Here is a 20,784-nt window from a genome sequence, read left to right as displayed (position 1 = left end):
GATATAAATCTTCATTCTTCCACAAAATCTTTTGACTTGGAATACATAATTTTGTGTTACAATATATAAGTATTTTCAATACTGTTTGATAAAAATGTTAGAACTGAGTGTTCTTATCTTATGTGTATCAGAATATTAACTGATTTGTTAATTTTCTTTACAATGACCTCATTAGGATTTGCTGCACAAGCTAAAGATTGTTCATGTTTGCCTGACTTTGACCTTATTGAGCAATATCTCCTGCCTGAGCAGAGCCGCCTGAGGAGTTCCTCACAGTGTGTGTCTAAAATCGTACTCTCCCTGCTTCCGGTCAGCTAACAGACACCACACCAGTGCTCTGGACTCAAAAAAGAAATAATTCACAGAGAGATGACTGATGACAGATGTGATTGCACAACCTAACCCTGCCTTATCTTTAACTGTTTCATGCTGCATGGTGTGGGTGATTGCTTGTGGCTGTAGGATGACTCAGGGAAACTTCGCCCTGAAGAGTTCAAGGCTTGCCTCATCAGCCTCGGCCACGTTGGAAATGATCAGCAGGTAGCCAGCGTGCTGGCGACATGCGAACAGTGAGAGACAGCCTGCTTCCCTTACATTCTTGATGCTTTATGCCAGATGCTTTTATAAAGAAGAAATGCGAATACTGTACCTTCTGCTTTACACACACTGTAGCGGACCAGCAAGGTCAGCCCTAGAGATATTGCTCAGAAATTGAACAAAGAGCTTTGTTTCCCCAAGTGAGTTCATCAAAGCATCACATTGATGTTTACATTTCAATGTTACTGGATTTTTGAATGATCATGCATATTCATGCATAAATCTGTGACCAGCCCTTTAACCAGGAGGGTGGATTTAAAAGAAAACAATCCAAAACATATCTGCGTAAAATTGTTATGAGGAAAATGTTAGTTTACAGATGACGACTGGAGAGTGAGATACCATTCAGTCCTCATGGAAAGCACTGTATTTTTACACGCAGACATGAATGTTTATAGTATGTGGCATCTGCATCAGGATCAGACTGTCTCTTCCTGAGAAGACACTAAATGTATTTTTTCTCTTTTCTCCATGTTATAACTGTGGTTGCCGTTGGTGTTGTTGACTTGTCTCTGTGCTGTATCCTTGTACTGTCCTCTGTTCTCTTTGTCCGTCTTGCCTCTCAATCCCCCCTTGTCTTTGTCTGTGGGCCAGTTACTGCTTCCTCTTTCTTCAAATCTTTGATGCTGGTCCAATCCTCCTCCATGATATTCTGCGACTGGAAATCTCTCTCCATCCCTGGAATGTGGCCATCCTTGTCAACTGCATCTTCCTGCTTCCCTGTGCAACTCCTGTTTTCTACACCTCTTCCTCCCACCTGTCTGCTCTCCACTTGCTCTGTAACTCTGCAGAAGAAGAAAGGTGGAATGGAGACTGATGATTTTAGAGCGTGTCTTATCTCCATGGGCTATGACTTGGTACGAACACAATGCACCCTCACACACAAAGCTAATCCCATTATTAGATTGGGAAGAACCACTTTAAAGTTGTTGAAAATTTCATTTGGGAAACGCAGAGGGTCACATTAACAGAATTATTTATTGACTGGTTTATATTTAATAGGTGCTCCTACATATGAGTTTTTGGATGTAAAATATGCAGTTCAATGTTCATGTCATCTGTGAGTGGCCTGAACATACTGTAATAAAGAAAATGTTTGTAATGGATTGGCAATTATTTTGATTCATTCTTTATTGAAAAGCATTACAAATGCAACAATTTGCCAAACTTTTTTTTCCTGTGTGCACGTCTGTCTGTTTGCTGTCTTGGTCTTGTTGTGAAAGGATGTTCCAGTGAGAAGGGGGAACTGTGAAAAATTCAATTGGCTAGCTTAGAACATTATTTTAAAACGTGAATGTAGCTGAAGTTTGCAGTAGCAATATGCCTACTGTTTATAATATTTTTGCCAGCTTCATATAAAGCAAACTAACAGACATTGCAGATAGCCATGCTAGATCCAAAAAGGTTGTTTTTATATATAATGTGGTCACCTTAACTCGTGCAATACAAACCTGTAACTTACTGTATGTTCTTGTTGTTCTAGCATTGCATACCTTAACACTTATGTTTAATTTTGCCAGAAATTAGCTTTTGATTTTTTAATTAATATATTTCCCCAAAGTTTCAGGGTTTGTGAATAGGATATTTACTTGCTTGATAGAGTTTTTCATTCACCAAATAAACATCAAGACTACCAATAAGTAAAATAATCGAGGGGCATTAATGCAATTTGTTTGAATACAGTTTTACAAATTTGTTGTGGTTTTTGTTGCCTCTCAGTATACGATAAGATGCCCACTTCTCAGATGAGCTCAAAGATAAACCTGATTGTCCTTCCTCTTGTCAGGGAATGCATTCATCAGATAGTTATCTTAATGGTTTTGTTAAATGTGGGAGTGAGGCAGTGTTAGGAATGTCTCAGTTTAAATCCTCATTCTGCACCTGTCTTGTCATGCCATGCGCAGGGTGAGGTAGAGTTTGCCCGCATCATGACTCTGGTGGACCCCAATGGAACAGGTGTAGTGTCCTTCCAGTCCTTCATCGACTTCATGACCAGGGAGACGGCCGACACAGACACTGCGGAACAGGTTATCGCCTCCTTCAGGATCCTTGCTGCGGACAAGGTGAGGAAAGACTATGGTTCTGTAAGATATGTACCTACCTGTGCTGCTGCTACTACTGTAATACTATATAAATGTATATGTATACTTCGAGCTGCTGAAATACCTAAAGACCTGAACCAGAGTTAATACTATCTTTTAATATCAGAAGACGTTGTGGTATAAGGTGTGCAGATGAAGAAAACCTGGAAGTTCCCCTTAGAGACTTCGCTATACTGGCAGTCGGAAGAATTCTACTATGCTGATGTAGAGATGTTCTTTGTGCAAATGTGTTGAATCTACTGCAATGATACACAGAGGCCTTGTAATTAGAAATAATTGAAGCACTTTACTCTGCTAATATAGTCACCCTAGTTTGTACCTTAACAAGAAAAATGAAAATTGGCATTCAAAATAATTAACATAAGTACAAAGTGTTTTGGATTATTATTTTCATGTGACAGTTTTTTCTATTCTATTTCTATTAAGAACACATTTGGAAAGATTCCCTGCAAGATTCGCTGTACAATCCTAAACTTCAAGTAGCTGAAGTGGAGGGAGTAGCAGGAATATTGTCAAAGAAATTAATTGTGTCACAACTTTTTCGCCTGGTCAATATTACTAGGACAGAGTAACCTGATTTCGATGCTCTCCTGATGTGGGTACTGTATGTGTTGTTACAATGTAGATCACCGTTAACTGTTAATAGAGATCAAAAGTCACCTGAAAAGCAGTGTGCTCACAAACAACCTTATCTAGTCTCTGGATAAGTCTAGATAACTGTTCACGAGAACTGAGAAAAGGCCAGTGAGCATGTACTGTATAGCACATGAAGTGCAGGTGGTAGTTCAATTCAATTCAACTTTATTTGTCATTATACTTGCACAGGTGCATAGTATAGTGAAAAGTGTTTCTCATTAGTCACTCAGGTGCAGTATATAAATAGAACAGAAGACAAGACAATAGACAGTAACACAATAACAATAACAGTGTAATCAAAACTGTGCAAATACGCAGAGAAAAGAATACAACATGACAAAAACAGTGCAAAAGTAGTTTGGGGAAGAGTGCAAAAATACGGTGATTAATAAATATAACAACTAGTACTAGTTGGCAACAACTAATTGCTAACAGTTCAATGATGTTGTAAAACGTTTCAAGCCCTTGGAGGGGAGCTGCAGTATTTTGAATTGTATGGTGAAATCTACAGAGAGCTAAAGGAAGGAAGGATGCTAAAAGAGATGATCAAGTAAGAGGTTTATTCCATGCTGAAAGGAGACCTATTACTTGTTCCTTTCCAGCCTACGCATGCTGACGCAGCTACCCCCCTGAACAACTAAAACAAATGATGTAGAGTATCCTCATACATTTTAATTTGGCTGAAAACGCAAGCAGCTGAGTTCTGAACATCCATCCACTTTCCCAAATCCATGTTCTGGGCCAGGCTGGGGGAGATGTGCACGGATGTTGCAAGGGATGAAAAGGAGAGACGCTTTTCTAAGCGAAGCACGTGATAAAACATGGGCTATAACCCTCTCGTGTGCCGCCTCCGGTGTCTTCCTCTCCCGGTTTGCCGCGCCGCTCGGGGCCTGGCTCACTTGCCGTCTGCTGTCCCCCCCTTCCAGCCCTACATCCTGGTCGAGGAGCTGCGCCGGGAGCTGCCTCCGGAGCAGGCGGAGTACTGCATCATGCGCATGCCTGCCTACACCGGGCCGGGGAAGGTGCCGGGAGCCCTGGACTACACCTCCTTCTCCACGGCGCTGTACGGGGAGAGCGATCTCTAACCGGGAAGCCCGGGGGAAGCCCCGCCCTCGAAAGACCGAGCAGTCTTGCAGCCGGCTTTAAAAAAATAAAAGCAGCTTTTTGTCAGGTTAAAACGTTACGAAACTCTCACAAAGAAACGTGCACAGCAACAAGTTGAATGTGCTAGAGGTTAATGAAGAAATGCAGTACAGTGTGTGGCGCACTAGTAATACCTAAAGCAAGCGATTTAGCATCAAAAATACTTTTTGTCATGATTTTGTAAAAATTGCAGGAAGTATTTAATAGCCTCTGTTTTGAAAGCGACACGTGTAAAGTCTGACATACAAGCCAGATGAAATACTAACTAGTCACGAAAATGGAGAACACGACTTAGTGCTGTTACTTTCTTCCTTGGAGTGAAACAAGTGAAAAATGAGTACTCATTTTGTTTCCCTTCATATAGTTTAATTGAAAAAAAAAAGATATTCAGATCAACTGTAAACTATTGAAGATTTTTATCAGTGCCTGATGAAAATGTATCGTATTTACTGCTACAGGATATTTTTACAAACTGTATAGCTGTGTGAAGTTTCATGTACTTGACCTCGTGGGAGGAGTACTCACTGGCTTTCATGACAGATTTTATGGAGTACGGTATTAGCAATATGTATCTCATGGCTTGTTTTCTAGTTTAGAAATACTCACTTCAAGGTTTGTTTGGGAGACTGATAAAATCAAAATAAACTACATAAAATAAAAGACATGGGCACACAGTCTCTTGATATCAATCTGTGTGACAGTTGTAGAGGCACACTGTATATTATAAGGATATCATTTGTACTTTTCCAGACATTTTAAAATTAAATAAACCTATGAATTAAAAAAAAATCCTTGATTATATACATTTTTGAGAGTGAGGAGTGATTGCTCACTAGCAACTATGAACCATTGTCTAAAAGTGTGTTACTGTACTTTATTATGTAATTGATGGTCATATAGCATCTTTTTTATGGTTGAAGACCTAAGACAAAAACCACAAAATGAATTCATCATCATTCGAATTTCAAATGAGTTATTTTTAATTACTTAAAGGTAAACACCACTGATAAACTCTTATCAAAGAATTTATTTTTTGTGAAAGCTCAGAGGATATGTTGGAATTATTTGTGTAAACACACAGAAATAAAATACAGGTAAAGCCTTTGGCTTGTGCAGGATGTGTTAGTGTGATCTCCTGTCTGGTGGACATTGAATAACAATTACTAGAACGGGCAGTTTACCACATTTTCCTAAATTAAGGGGTTTCACATATTTAGGCCTTATGGACCTTCTTAGTTTTGCTTATAAACTACTGAAATATAGAAGGTATAATGTATTTTGAATAGTTTTATTGTTAAGAAGTTGAATAGTGTTTGCTACATTGATGACTAATTTGGAACCAGGGCAGGTATTGGTGGTGCAATCCAAAATATAAAATCATTAGGTTATTGTTGTTAATTTATTTTATTCTTTTTTTTATTGACAAGTTTACCCAGAATGACTACTTGGTAGGTACTGTATTTGCACAGCTGGATTGGTGAAGTGCCTTGCTCATAGGTACAAGACCAGTGTCCGATCTGGGTTTTGAACCCAGAACCTTTCAAAATGTGAGCTGAACATGTACACACCAGTGATAACTGCTTGGCCAGGGGCGTAGCCAGGAATTGATTTTTGGGTGGGCCTGTGCAAAAGTGGGTGGCCTGGGCTCTAACTGACTGTCATGCCAGCATAGGGGCACCCCTCCAATTTACAATGCAATCCTTGAGTGGTATAATCACACAGCAGAATTGCAGTGAACATATATCTGAATTATTTAATAAACTGTCATTATCTGTGTGTTTGTATTTACAGGGGTCTTAGGCCCAAACATAAAGCTCACAGTCCTTGTATCTTTGTGTTCCGGCAGTCCTTGGTGTAGAATACAGCGTGAGGGCACACCTGTCCTCTGAAGACACAGGTATGGGCGCCTGTGTTAGATCCTCAGGTGAAGTCGAGTCTTCTGCAGTCTGCAGTATAATGACCCAGACATGTTTGCTTGTCCTGCTCCATGAAGTTGCTCACCCGAGCAGCACAAACGACGAAACTCACCCCAATCGTTAGTGCTGTGTTTGTGCCGGTTTGTGTCGCTGTAAGTAGCGTTTGTGCTGCTTTCTTTTCCAAGATATAGTGCCTTGTTTTTTCGGGTAATCACGTGACTATCTACAAGAAAGTTTACAGGTACCAACAAACTCGGTACTTGAACTCCCGATTCTGATTAAAACAATGAGGGCAATTTGTTTTCTGAGTCCGTTTGGTCGGGTGGGGTGGATGTTTCAATGTATTTCGATGTAGCGACTTTTTTTCCTGGCTGTGACGTCACTCTGAAGACGTACAAAACAGCCGTTAAGACCATTAGATCTATCAATTGAGATCTTTTGATCAGGTATTAGTTTCACGATCGATATAATTCAACAAATAAAAACAAAATTGGAAGCACGAGCATAATAGCATAATGATCATAAAGACTACATTTCTATTTATTTTTTAAGTACAAAGCAGAAGGCGTTTCCTCTACCTTAAATATAAGATTAAAATTGTTCAAATACCATGTATTCATTACAGAAAGCAGAGGAGACAGCTATTGCAAATAAATGTATTTATTTCGAAGAGTACGGGACATTGTGAATCAATAAAGACGTTAAAAAAGTAAGCTGATGTAGTTATTTTGCAAATACGTCAAGCATTTTAAAAATAGATTCTCCTTGACAGTGAACAAGCCGATCCACCTGGCGCTGCTGGCTTGAACAGCTCCCAGACCCGTGATTGGCTAAACCCCCGAACAGCTCGGGCCGCGATTGGGTGAAGAGTGAGAATCGACACTCTGATTGGGTAAAGCGCCACAGCGGAAATTCTGTGTACCGTGTGTGCTGTATGAGCATGCTGCATATACAGTAACAGTAACACATCCATTGGTTTCTAATTACTGGTCAATCTAAGAGAAGTCGAACTGGGGTCAAAACTGAATAGTAGACAAAGAATGTTGTGGCACCCACAGCGCGTTCACGACTCCGATAGCATGTCACGATTGGAGTGCGCGCATCACGATCACATCGCGATACCCATTGTGACTGGCGCATCACTGTCGTGGTGCCACTGTCTCGACATTAAGTTCATATATCGCGATATTTCAAAGCCCGACAAAACTCCCCCGCGCTCATGTCGCGACACTGAGTCGACATATCGCGATATGACAAACGACCCTGCGCTCATGTCGCGACATGACATGCCCTATATCGCGACATGACATGCCCTGCCAAAATGCCCACCCCCCATGTCGCGACATGAATCCCGCATATCGCGATATGACATACCCCGGCAAAACGCCCCCGCCCCCATGTCGCGATATGGAGTCGACATATCGCGATATGACAAACGCCCCCGCACTCATGTCACGACATGACATGTCCGGTCAAAATGCCCACCCCCACCATGTCGTGACATGAAATCCATATATCGCGATATGACATAAACTGTCGCACCCGTGTCACGACATGAAGCCTGTATGTTGCGATAGGACAAACTCCACATATCGCAACACCTCCTATCTGGGTTTGTTGCGACAGTGGTGCCAGAGTGGCATGGAAGGAAGGCGCCAGTCGTGATATACGCTGCCGCGATATACATGGGGTCCCTTAATCATAACATGCTGCGGAGGTCTTTTCGCGACGCTATCCCAAGGTTACGCGTTTGGCAACAGCGTGTCATGGTAGCGAAAGAAAAGGAAAACGTGCCTTTGAAAATAAAAACCATAGATCTTACAATCACGGTGATTTTACAGACATTACAACCACAGGTTTATGTCATAGATGGTTAACTTGTTGGCATGTGCCATGTCATGTCTAAAACGAGCTCAACTGTAACAGCGCGCTTGAACTCGGCAGACGGGGTCACTGGAGGTCAAAGTCACCGTGCATGGTCACGTGATCACAGGAAAAACAAGGTGCTTTATCTCGGGAAATAAAGCAGCACAAACGCTACTTTCAACGGCACAAACCGGCACAAACGTAGCACTAACGAATGAGGTGGGTTTAATATTTTTTGCTATCTGTAGGCGGGGCAACTTCACGGAGCTTTTACCTTTAAATATTCAGCGGACCTGAGCATAACATACCAGAAGCAGGTGCACGCACGTATGGGTTTCAGAGGTTGGAGTAAATGCATCGCCCCAAGGGTAATATCGAGTAAGGCGCCATGAGAATAAAAGCTGCGAAGTTATTAAAATATTAAGTTCTGGAGATCTTGTTTGATACTTCATGATGCTTTTAAACTTGTATGAAACCCATGAAATTAGTATTATATTTTCGATGCCAAAAGACACCTAATTTGAAAATTCTTGACTTCCCACAAGACTTGTCACTGAATTGTTATAGTCGCATTACAGTGCTAACCAATTCATCGTAGCTTTAATTGCAGGAATGGTATGCTAATAAAAGCGTCATATACACACTTTGGATGTATTTTAAAAATACTGCAGGTCATTTGGAGGCGATCTGAATAGTTATCTGTAAAATGCACACTCGCATCTATCCGTCAGTATTATCTTAATGTTACTCATGCATTCCAAAACTTGTCATTTGTTTACAGGAGAAATTTTAGAACATCTTCGTGCTGAACTCCTACAGGTCGAGCATGTATCGAGCTGCTACAAGCAAACGCGTGCACTGCCCCTTGCGGTCCAGAAACACTTGTATTCGGGGAGCCAGGCTGTGCTCCTTAAAACCCAAGATGCCTGTAGCATCTCATGTGTCTTATTTGTTTCAGGACTGGTCTGGCCATCTATAGGCGTAGATATATGCATTTGTTTTGCCATGTTGGCTAATAAACCAAAAACCTAGCGCTAGATAGCTCTAAGAGCGTCTGACGACAACGACAGCCAAGTAGGCTACGGCTACGCATGCACCGCCCCACGATATTTACATAACTTTCTTATTGGTCACAGAAGATACAGCGAGCCAATAGCAAATCACATATGATGAAAAAACATCAAAACACGTAACATTAAAAAGCAAATCATGTAACGCAAACAAGGGAAAGAAAATCTTAAATTACTTTGGACTGATTGGCTACGCCCCTGTGCTTGGCGACAAAATTAAATGAACAAGTAAAGGTTTATTCCAGGCTGAAAAGAGAAGCTTTTCTGGACACTCCACTCAAAGCGCTTTACAGGTAATGGGGATCCCCTCCACCACCATCACCAGTGTGCAGCCCCACCTGGATGATGCGACAGCAGCCATAGTGAGCCAGTACACTCACCACACATCAACTCTCAGTGGTGAGGAGAGCAGAGTAATGAAGCCAGTTCACATCTATCATACATATCTATCTAAAATGTTTAAAGAATTAAAAAAACATCAAGTTTAAAGTTAATGTCACAAACGCATGTGAAACCCATTAGTACTAATTTCCCATCTGATGGCATATTTAGGGCACAAAAGAAAAATATCCTTTAGAGAAAATTCAAATGAATGCAAGATAATGTAAATTGTGAGTCACCAGACTGCAGTCTGCTAGTGTTGCATAATGCATCTCCTGTCAACCTGCTTAATTTATAACTGTTGCATATTATGGCACACAGACAAGTGATGATTTATGTTACAGCCATGTCACATTTAAGACTCTCTGTTTGTCTTGCCTGTGAATACGATGCTTGCCAGTAATAGAACAAGACAATTTTGTCCTCATACGTATGATTTATGTGCGCTAAAAAGTAAGTAATGAAGTAACAATTTAACATCCCATGAGAAAATATTCAGAGAGGTTCAGCAACTCTTGGTGTTATTTTCAAAAACATTGACCAGATTGTCAGCTATGCAAAGTTTTAGTGATTTTAAGTTTTTGTTCTACTTTTCCCACTTTTGAAATGTTGTGTCTGGAGACCAGGCAGCTGAGCTGCGCCACGTCAGGTAGATAACACTGGAACAGATTTAATTTCGGAAAAAACTCGTGTGGTGGGAAACCCCTTTTGATTTTTTTCCCGTTACCTTTTTCCCCGGTTAACTTCGTTTAAATACATTTGTAAATTTTATAAGGGTTAATAGAACCCACTGTCAGGATTAGACGAACGTAAAAAGATCGTTTCATTTCCTCTGGTGCTAAACGTTAGTCATGTAGCAAGAGATATGACAATGAAACAAGTCTTTGTGCAAAAAGCACTTGGTTCGTTTTAGACAATTTCATTCTATCCTAGGTCGTTAAATGCACAAAAAGCAAAGTGAATACAGTGTCGCCAATACCGAGCTACTTTCCACAGCTGCCAACGAGACTGAACTGGCGATGTGCACAACTGCGGAGGCGCATGCGCCGTCTTCTACGTCCTCGGTGACGCCAGTGCTCCCAGTGAAGTTTGTAAACGTGTGGGGAGGACCGAGTCCGGCAGTGTTACACAAGTTGTTTCACTTGTGTCATTACAAAACGCCGCTTGGGCGTCTGTTTAAAACCTGCAGACACCTTCCAACAGGACTAAGAATCCGGACCATGGCACCTACAATTCACGACTGTTCCAAGGACTCAGGTATGGAAGTAAAAACGTGGTGAATGTGCTTCCAAAATTGTCATTCGGACGTGCGTGCTACGACCCGAGGTAGCCAGATGTGATTTGAAAGCTTTGAGTCAGCAAGAGCTCGGGGGTATCGATGTCCACCCATGCCAGAAATGCATGTGACAGTAATGAACATTGCTTAGCTAAGGAACAAGTAATAGGTTTATTATTCCATGCTGAAAAGAGAAGAAAGAAAACGCAACGTGTCGGCCGTGAACTACTTCAACCTACTTCTGCTGCGACCCACTACACAGCTACTCACCTGCACTACTTCAGTGCTAGCTAAGGATAGCTTTGTGTATTTCTCTGGGACTTGCTGTAACCCCTGTCTCCAGTGGTAAATGTGCTTTTTGGAAGAGGCTGGGCTGAAGGCTGCCGTATTCGCAGGCTAAAAGATGAATCGTAAGGGTTTCAGTCGTGGTCTGGTGTTGCCCCGATGTGCACGCGTGATATATTTATAGAAAGGGTGCGCTTCAAACTGACACGCACAGTCCCGGCTATACTGCAGTCGTTTTACAAGGGCGCTTTGCTATTCACCCACTATTAAGTGGGGCAAGTTGACCGATTAAAATGTTACGGAGAGCTATAAGAACATAAGAAAGCTTATGCATGAAAGGAGGTCACTTGGCCCATCTGACCATTTCATACAGTCACTGACTGGAACGAGCTGGGTTCTCAGTTTTTACTCTACACCGTGGCTGTACAGTACAGCTCGTGCCAGACTCCCACTGCCTTTTGTGTAAAAAAGTGCCTATTCTATTTTAAAAATACTTTTAAATAATAATATTTATTTAAATAATATATAATTATATATTAAATAAAAATCATTTTAAAAATGTATCACAAAAGTTTGTGGTCAACATAGTGGAGGAGTGGTTCACACTGCTGCCTCACAGCACTGGGACCCTGGGTTCATTTCTGGACCTGAGGTGCTGTCTGTGTGGAGTTTGTATGTTCTGCCCAGATATGTGTTCATTTTCCCCCGGTGCTCTGATTTCTTCCCACACTCCAAAGACATACTGGTGGGTAAATTGGCTTTTGGAAAAACTTGCCCTGACGTGAGTGTGTGTGTTTGTGTATCCACCCTTGCTTTTCCCCATGACCCTGTAACGAAAAAAGCAGTTAGAACATTGAAGATGAGCAATTAGGCTTTACTCTATATACTGCATGATGATCTGCTACATTAACTACAGTATACATAAAACTAGAAAGGAAAAATAAACACAGGCTGTATCATAGCTAGCTCCTTTTCCATTCAGTCGTACTTAATTTCTCATAAATGTGCCTGTTCCCTGTTATGTAAATCATAAAGGTGGAGTAAGTAGAATTTTGAATAAACGCTATAAAGTATAACGAAGCCCTTTAAAACTGCTGACCTAGGTGGGAGCAGCATACAGGATGAAGTAAAGGCGCTTCTACAGCACAGGATTCTGGTACTGGATGGAGGAATGGGGACCATGATCCAGCGGAGAAATTTGGAGGAGCAGGACTTCAGGGGAGAGGAATTCAAGCAGCACCCTAAAAGCCTGAAAGGAAACAACGATCTCCTGAGCCTAACACAGCCTGACGTTATCTATAAGATTCATCAGGTAATGTGTCTACCTGTTTGTTAAAACTGATGGAGTTGGTCGCTGTGGCAGCATACAGCAGTGAAGTTGTTATTTAACTTTTGTGGTTATTCTTTCTGTATTTTTTATATCAAGTTCTTTGTTTGACTTGTGACTTCCTGATGAACATGTGCCAACCTTAACGTTTATGGCAAGGGTCTCCAGACCTGGTTCTTGAGGGGTGACAGATATTCTCATATTTGTTCTCTGAATTACTTGAACACAAATCTAGTTAAATCACTCATAGCTCCAGGCCTTTATAATTTGATTATTTTTTCAACACCTGCTGGACTGGGGTTGGAGACACCTGTTTTTTTATGAAGTGCACAGAAAATATCCCTGAGCACAGCCAATAGTGAATATCTGCTTGCTGTGTTTCTTTGATTGAAGGAATATTTGCTGTCCGGAGCTGATATCATTGAAACAAACACGTTCAGCAGCACAAGCATAGCACAGGCTGACTATGGACTTGAAGATTTGGTAAGAAGACAGATGACATTCGGCGAAAAATGCTTATATGCGCACAACATAAGTGAAATTACATTAAACCTTTGATGATATTCCCAGAAGTTGGAGAAAGTTTTATGATTTATGTGGATTAAATTGAATTGCCAATATTTCATTCTTACTTTATTTTTAATCTTACTACTTTGAATTAATTCACAATTATAATGGTAATGGTTTAGTCAATATCTGGAGAACCTTATAATTGCTATACGTCTATGAAAATAACACATTTTTTCCTCTGGCAGGCATACCGTCTTAATAAAGTTTCGGCAGAGGTGGCCAGGAAGGCTGCCAGCGATGTTGCTGCCCAGACAGGTTGGTATTGTGTTTTCTAGACTAGTGAAGAAATTCACAGGAGGCGTATTCCTGGCCTTGAAAGACTGGGAGCACTTAAAGGAAGTACTTTCAATCTTATCTGAGTGAGAAAGCATAATACCTCACTGAACACAAACATATGTAAACAAAGTCTCCATGCATCAGCTGGGACATAACCTTGACTTATTCTCTTTCACAGGCATTAAAAGATATGTGGCTGGAGCAATTGGACCAACCAACAAGACTTTATCTGTCTCTCCCTCTGTGGAAAGACCAGACTTCCGGAATATTAGTAAGAACTTCACACCTATGATCCTATGATCATTCACATTAATCAGTAATGGCTACAATCCTTCTTATATTGAAGATTAATTACTTAACAAAATATAATTTATTTCTTTACTTACTGAAATGTTTAAATCAAAAGAGCTCTCCCAGGCTTAAATTATTTAGAGTGTGATGTGCATTACTGGGCAAATGTGGTGGGGCCCCACAGCGCTGGGCCCTGGGTTCAATTCCAGACCAGGAGTCCTGTCTGTGTGGAGTTTGTATGTTCTGCCTGTGTTCATGTGGGTTTCCTCCAGGTACTCCAGTTCCCCCCCCCAGTTCAAAAACCTAATAGGAAGTAAATTGGCTTCTGGGAAAACTGGCCAGGACAAAGTGTATCTTGTTTGTGGGTGTGCCCTCTGACGGACTGGTGTCCTGTCCAGAGTGTATGCAGCCTTGCACCCGTTGCTTGCTGGGATAAGCTGCCTGAATTGGAGAAAGCAGTTAGAAAATGGATGGATGTGCGATACTGCCCGTGTGAAGTTGGTAAGACCACCCATGGCACTGTGCTGCAGGCAGGAAACAAGGAGCACTTCAGTAGTCTAGGAGAAATAACAGAAGAAGTTTAAAAGGCGTTACATTACAAGGAGCGGCTTTCAGGCTTATGGAGCATTCATTCACTATGAATTATGGGCATGAATATTAATTGGCCCTTGCTACATTAGTGCTTGGTTATACAAATCATTCTTCTCATTCCAGCATGAGAGGGCAAGTGAACAAAACCGGGTGTAATATATTGAGTGTAACCAGCATCAGTTCTGCAATACTCCCTCTGGACTCTGGGTAACAGTCGTCACCCCAGCAATAATTAACCTTTCATTTGTGTTATTCTCAATTTTTTTGCTCATGAAACACCCATATGCAAAACAACTTACTGTACATTGTCTATAAAATGAACTCGTGTAACAATCATGTACTGTACAGTACATACAAGCTGGGACCTTATTTATAAGCACTGTGCTGGGCAAAATGATGCAGTCAGTTTGAAAGCACAGTGTGAAACCATGCAACAATGAAGGCTGCCTGTTTGCAGATATTCCTTGCCCACAGAGCACAGGAGCGATAAGCAAATTACGCTGCCAGCAGAAGAGCCAAGGGCATATTTAGCACCATACATCATTTAGACATGAATCATGTTTTACTTGGTGAAACAGAAGTGCAGGAAGAACTCCCCAAAGTTTTTTTTTTTCAGCCAGAGATAGAGCTTATTCCAACTTTCTCAATGCTGAACATTACAAAAGCGATTGTGTTTTCAAATTCTGCATTATAATGCAAAAACAAGTTTTTCAAAGAACAGAAAGGTACTTATTTAACTATTATACACACTTTACCATGAGACCTACACAACATAATGACCATACTTTATTTACCGATATAGCATAAATACAAGCCTCTCTTTTCACGCTGTTTTTGATGGCTACTAAGATGAGAAAGATAATTGTTTCTCACAACCTCAGGCACAAGGAACACAAAGGATTTTTCTAAGGAGATTGTGTTTGTGGTGATGACAGTAATTCTATATTTTTCAACAAGGCAGAAGACTTTCTGCTCCTGGTAAAAATCCGTGTTTTGAATAACCACTTAAGGGGTGTGTTTATTTGTGCTTCATTTACAAGTATTTATAGTGATGTTTTAGAAATACATTTGCAGTTTCACATCATTGAGGATCATGTCATGGAACTAATATTGGTTATAAAACTGCTTTTACATGGTTTGATTTTATTGAACTGGCTAAACTCTAGCCTGCTACAATAATGTATATGCATGAATGTTTTCCCACAAATGTATACCTCCCTTCCTGATATCAACATCAGGGCTGCATGTTGCTGTCTTTTACCATTTATGGATGAGTTCAAATTAAAAGAGATCCGTAAAATCAAGATAAACGATGATACGTTTTATAATGTATTTTTCACAGCTTTTGATGAACTGGTGGAAGCTTACGCAGAGCAGACCAGAGGCCTCCTGGATGGAGGGGCGGATATTTTGCTAGTTGAGACCATTTTTGACACAGCCAATGCCAAGGTAGGTTAAAAGCTCATTTTAAACTGTTCTTTTGTGGCAGTTTAGTCACTGTTTCAGGGCAAGTGAACAAACCGGGTGTAATATATTGAGTGTAGCCAGCATCAGTTCTGCAAATTTCCCAGTGGACACTGGGTAACAGTCGTCACCCCAGCAATAATTAACCTTACATTTGTGTTATTCTCAATTTTTTGCTCATGAAACGCCCATATGCAAAATCACGTACATACAAGCTGGAACCTTACTTGTAAGTAGTGTGCTGGGACAAATAAAGTAGTACGTTTTATGGATATACTTCATATTTGCAGGGTTTTCATTTGACAGCCAAGGAATAAGGTTTTTAAGTGAAAAGAGTGATATATGTGTTTCACTGCTGCTCAATTTACTGCTCTAGTGGTCTTTTATTTTTGCACATCTAATAATTGAGTTGTGTGAAATGGCGACTTTGTTATAGTTTTAGCTTACAGCATCTCAAGGAAAACAAAACATTAGTAAGGACTAATAGCATCTTACACTTCTGGGAATTAGAATGTCAAGTTAAACAGTCATTGTTAAAGTTGATGGGTGATATTTTCCAGTTGACTGTACTTGTATAGATCATTTTCTGTATTAGATTTTAAAGGCGTTTGTGATATTAATTAGGCCAGATGCCATCTTCCTGATCATAAGCTGTTGTTTACCCTGTTGTATGATAAAATGGGTTTTGAAGTCTTTAAAATAATGTTGGAATGCAAAAACTGAGGTTTAAATTTTTTATCAACAGGCAGCGCTGTTTGCAATTGATAAACTTTTTGAGGAGCAATATGAGCCAAGACCCATATTTGTAAGTGAATGTATTTTTTTAATTTCATTTGTATTATGATGTGAAATTGACAGGCTTAGCCTGTTTTATGTGTCCTCATGTCTTTTGAATTCCTGCCTTAATGGTAGATCTCAGGGACCATTGTGGACAAGAGTGGACGCACCCTCTCTGGACAGACAGGAGAGGCCTTTGTCATCAGCATGTCTCATGCCAAACCTCTGTGGTGAGTTAAGTCCTAGCCCTGTCAGTAACCGGGGGGATTGATGGGGACGCTTTATGACGTTTTGTTCATTTTCAGCATAGGACTGAACTGTGCGTTGGGTGCAGCCGAAATGAGGCCTTTCATTGAAGCCATCGGAAAAAACACAACCTCTTATGTGATCTGTTATCCCAACGCAGGTAATCTCTTATGTTTCTTACTGTGTTTTGATTTGTAATGGAAATTAAAATGATTAGAATAGTAACACAAAATCTTGTGCATTTATATTAAGATTTTATTAATTTTGTTTAGTAAAATGCATGCACAAGATTTTCATTTTGAATTTAGAATTGCCCATTATTTTTCTTATACGAGCCAGATCTTGACTCATGGTAACAAACCCTGTTACCGGCATGGGGAAAAATGGGGACGTACACGCAGACTTCTCCCACACACACGCTCTCGAGCCACTCGTCTTTTAACACTGGTGCTGCCTTTTAGGGAATCCAGGTCACAGAAAGCTAGCGATGTGATTAGTGCTTTTTTTTATTCCACAAGAGTGATTGCTTGTAAGCAGTGTAATCAGATCCGGATATAATTTGTCTCGCAAAGCAAAACTTATTTTAAATGCGAATGTTTCATTTTTACAAAATGAGAATTCTAAATGCGATTTAAACCCCCTAATGGTGCTTTTCGTTTCATTAAGGTCTTCCTAATACCTTTGGGGAATATGATGAAACTCCTGAATTGACAGCAAAAAATTTGAAGGCAAGTCTTTCATCTCACAGTGGGATCTACTTTGTAACCTGAAAATTTTACTTTTTTTCGTCCATTCCCAGACAGGTCAAGGTAGCCCTAAAGTGCATCAGCAATTGAGCTTCCGGGCATCTACAGTATGGAATAATCCTTTTGCAGAAGAGGCACCGATTTGCTGGGCTGTAATACACAATTGGATATGTTTTTCTTTCTGTTTGTAGGAATTCGCTGAGGATGGGTTGCTAAACATTGTTGGTGGCTGCTGTGGAACTACTCCTGCGCATATTCGGTAATTAAATGGTCAAATATGAAACTGTTTTGTAGCACACTTAGAGAATGGGTACTGACAGCGTCCCTGTTTGTCTGAAGGGCAATTGCCGATGCCGTGAAGCACTGCCAACCCAGAATTCCTCCGTCTGCTCTGTTTCAAGACTACATGCTCCTATCAGGTTGAATATTACTTGTTACTCAGTTACTGCTTCCTTAAGTGAGCCTTCTTCTCTGTGTTTTGGTATATAGCCCTGTGTGAAACGGGTGAATTTTAATGCCTCTTTTTTTAATATTTCATGTTCTTAAAGGACTGGAGCCTTTCCGGATCGGCCCTTACACAAACTTTGTCAACATTGGCGAGCGCTGCAACGTTGCAGGGTCCCGGAAGTTCGCCAAGTTGATCATGTCAGGAAATTATGAGGTATGTCTTCTGAGATTTCGAGCTTTAAAAGGCAATGATCTAGTTGCTCTGGATCTTAACCGAACAGTGCACACGTTGAAGGAGACTCCCCCTGTTTCTTTGAGAGCAGCCACAATTACATTTTCTATTTTCTAATCTCTGCATCCAGCACAGAGTCACAGGGGCAAACAGTGGGTGCAAGGCAGTATGCACCGTGTGTGGGACACCGATCCGTCTCGGGACTCACACACACACACACACACACATACACACACACACACCAGGGCCAGTTTTCCCAAAATCCAGTTAACCTTCCAGTTTGTCTTTGGTCTGTGGGAGGAAACCAGAGCTCCCAGAGGAGCCCCGTACAAAGATGGAGACCATACAAAATCAGCGCAGACAGGAATTGAACCCAGGACCCCAGTGCTGCGAGTCTGCAATGCTAACCACTGCACTATAGTGCCTTCTTAATTTTAATTTTAATTTTAATTTGTGCTGAGCGCTTGTTGATTGGTGTGTTCTCCAGGAGGCACTCAGCATTGCCAAGTCCCAAGTGGAGATGGGCGCCCAGGTTCTGGATATTAACATGGACGAGGGCATGCTGGAGGGGAAGAGTGCCATGACGCGCTTCTGCAACCTGATCGCCTCGGAGCCCGACATTGCCAGGGTATGCCTCCCTCTCGGTGGCACTGGGCTCGGCGTGCTTGTCGCCAGTTCGAATCATGTGCTTCACTGTCGGGTTGCACGGCTGGCGCCATTTCAATTTAGGTCCAATAGAGATCATCCGCTTTTTACAGGGAGCTCAGAAACCCTGCAATAGTCAATGCATATGTGTGGTAGCTGGTTACTCATTGACACAATTAACCTAATTTAATGAATTAATTAATTCAGTTAATGAACACTATATTAAGCAAATTAAGTGTAGCAAAATCGCTGAAAACCGCCTTCCTCACGGTTATTATCTGCTCTTCCATATGTGAAGGTCTTATTGTTATGGGAATAACTGGAACAGGACTTTCTCTGCATAAAGTGCATTTTTAAAATCCAAGGTATGTGGTCAGAGTTTTTTTTATAACCGGCAGTAGATTTTGCAGCAATAGGGGTTTTCTGCTGCTTCCCACCCTTCAGATGATTACATCTGGTGAAATCGTTAATTATTTTTGTATTGAGTTCTGTATCTCGGTGTTCTTTCGGTTTGTGGGGTTGTTAAAGCCCTGTCTCGCCACACAAGAGTGAGGCTCCTGCTGCTATCGCGCCGTGTCCCCGTGCGCAGGTGCCCCTGTGCATCGACTCGTCCAGCTTCTCGGTGATCGAGGCGGGGCTGAAGTGCTGCCAGGGCAAGTGCGTCGTGAACAGCATCAGCCTGAAGGAGGGCGAGGAGGACTTCCTGCAGAAGGCGCGCACCGTGCGCCGCTTCGGCGCGGCCGTCGTCGTCATGGCCTTTGACGAGGAGGGACAGGCGAGTCTCGGCACCCTTCTGTTCCTGCCTGGTCGTCTCGGCCTGTGTGTGTGTCTGTGTGTGTCTGTGTGTGTCTGTGTGTGTCTGTGTGTGTCTGTGTGTGTCTGTGTGTGTCCTGGTGGCAGAGCAGATAGAGGCCCTGCTTCGCGCCGTTGTAACCCTGACAGACTGAGACTATTGGAAGTGGGCTTTGTTTCAGGCATCGTTGACCTGCTTTCTGGCTGGAGTGTACAGCTCGTTTTGGCATAGCTATGTGCATTTTTGGAAATACAAACACAGAGCAGTACAAATGCAGTAATTTTGGAAGCCTATATCAAAACCTTACAAAACTGAACTGAGTTTAAGGTTTCCCTTGCTTGTTCCTTAATGTCTTTAAAGGCCACTGAGACAGAGCACAAAATCCAGGTTTGCACCCGAGCGTACAATCTCCTGGTGAACAAGGTGGGCTTCAACCCCAATGACATCATCTTTGACCCGAATATCCTCACCATTGGCACTGGAATGGAGGAGCACAACATATATGCAATCAATTTCATGAAAGCAACCAGAGTTATAAAGGTCAGAGTCCGTTTTCACCTTCTTTGTCTCGTTATGGGATGTTTTGATGTTCTGGAGCTGGACGAAGCCTGTCTTTGTTTCAGGTGAAGCTCTGAGAAGTGACAGTGTTTGAGTTTGTCAAGCTCCATAACTAAATCTCTTGGACAACAAAGTGCAAACTACTGCCCAGCAGATAACATAATCTCTCAATTATTTTTTTCCCACTTTTTTTTAATTTAGAGGAATATAAAATTCACTTTATTTCTGTTCGCCCTTGTTGATCTTAATAACTATTTATTTTAAAACTAGTAACGAAGCAGCTGCAGTAACGAAGCATGAAATAATGGACCAGGGTGGTTTTTCTGCTGGATATTCAGGTCTTGTTTTGGTGGTGTTTTTAGTTCTATTCACTTGTGAGTTCTGGCTGCTGGGCGCCTTTTGATAGTTTCCCATGACTCCCGGCAGGAAACGCTGCCAGGAGCCCGGGTCAGTGGGGGTCTCTCCAACCTGTCCTTCTCCTTTCGCGGGATGGAGGCCATAAGGGAGGCCATGCATGGCGCCTTCCTGTACCATGCCATCAAGGTACTG

At 41.5% G+C, this 20,784-nt stretch overlaps 2 protein-coding genes across 7 annotated transcripts in view; both read left to right on the top strand.

Annotated features, from left to right (window-relative positions):
- The window catches only part of LOC102682600 (alpha-actinin-2), a 33,191-nt gene extending 27,924 nt beyond the window's left edge, over positions 1 to 5,267 (top strand). For 2 of the 3 annotated variants that reach the window (XM_069179690.1, XM_069179691.1), the window contains exons 19-21: positions 1,389 to 1,454; positions 2,502 to 2,660; positions 4,262 to 5,267. In XM_069179690.1, the coding sequence (XP_069035791.1) occupies positions 1,389 to 1,454; positions 2,502 to 2,660; positions 4,262 to 4,420 (384 nt within the window). In that variant the 3' untranslated portion in view covers positions 4,421 to 5,267. Of the gene's footprint in view, positions 1 to 462; positions 541 to 1,388; positions 1,455 to 2,501; positions 2,661 to 4,261 lie in introns of all 3 variants that reach the window. The other variant, XM_069179692.1, reaches the window with a different exon arrangement.
- Positions 5,268 to 5,364: 97 nt separating this feature from the next.
- mtr (5-methyltetrahydrofolate-homocysteine methyltransferase) overlaps positions 5,365 to 20,784 on the top strand; it is a 29,145-nt gene continuing 13,725 nt past the window's right edge. The window contains exons 1-17 of one of the 4 annotated variants that reach the window (XM_069179689.1): positions 5,365 to 7,286; positions 12,376 to 12,584; positions 12,993 to 13,082; positions 13,355 to 13,424; positions 13,624 to 13,716; positions 15,670 to 15,776; positions 16,537 to 16,596; positions 16,704 to 16,798; positions 16,874 to 16,974; positions 17,481 to 17,542; positions 17,752 to 17,819; positions 17,900 to 17,979; positions 18,109 to 18,221; positions 18,727 to 18,867; positions 19,474 to 19,659; positions 20,038 to 20,217; positions 20,662 to 20,778. In XM_069179689.1, the coding sequence (XP_069035790.1) occupies positions 12,444 to 12,584; positions 12,993 to 13,082; positions 13,355 to 13,424; positions 13,624 to 13,716; positions 15,670 to 15,776; positions 16,537 to 16,596; positions 16,704 to 16,798; positions 16,874 to 16,974; positions 17,481 to 17,542; positions 17,752 to 17,819; positions 17,900 to 17,979; positions 18,109 to 18,221; positions 18,727 to 18,867; positions 19,474 to 19,659; positions 20,038 to 20,217; positions 20,662 to 20,778 (1,704 nt within the window). In that variant the 5' untranslated portion in view covers positions 5,365 to 7,286; positions 12,376 to 12,443. Of the gene's footprint in view, positions 7,287 to 10,160; positions 10,969 to 12,375; positions 12,585 to 12,992; positions 13,083 to 13,354; positions 13,425 to 13,623; positions 13,717 to 15,669; positions 15,777 to 16,536; positions 16,597 to 16,703; positions 16,799 to 16,873; positions 16,975 to 17,480; positions 17,543 to 17,751; positions 17,820 to 17,899; positions 17,980 to 18,108; positions 18,222 to 18,726; positions 18,868 to 19,473; positions 19,660 to 20,037; positions 20,218 to 20,661; positions 20,779 to 20,784 lie in introns of those variants that run through there. The other 3 variants (XR_001480328.2, XM_069179688.1, XM_015362843.2) reach the window with 3 other exon arrangements.

The sequence above is a fragment of the Lepisosteus oculatus genome, chromosome 17, assembly GCF_040954835.1.
Source record: "Lepisosteus oculatus isolate fLepOcu1 chromosome 17, fLepOcu1.hap2, whole genome shotgun sequence".
Classification (NCBI taxonomy): Eukaryota; Metazoa; Chordata; class Actinopteri; order Semionotiformes; family Lepisosteidae; genus Lepisosteus; species Lepisosteus oculatus.
Note: the sequence above shows the minus strand (reverse complement) of the source record. Positions and strands in the feature narration are given on the sequence as shown.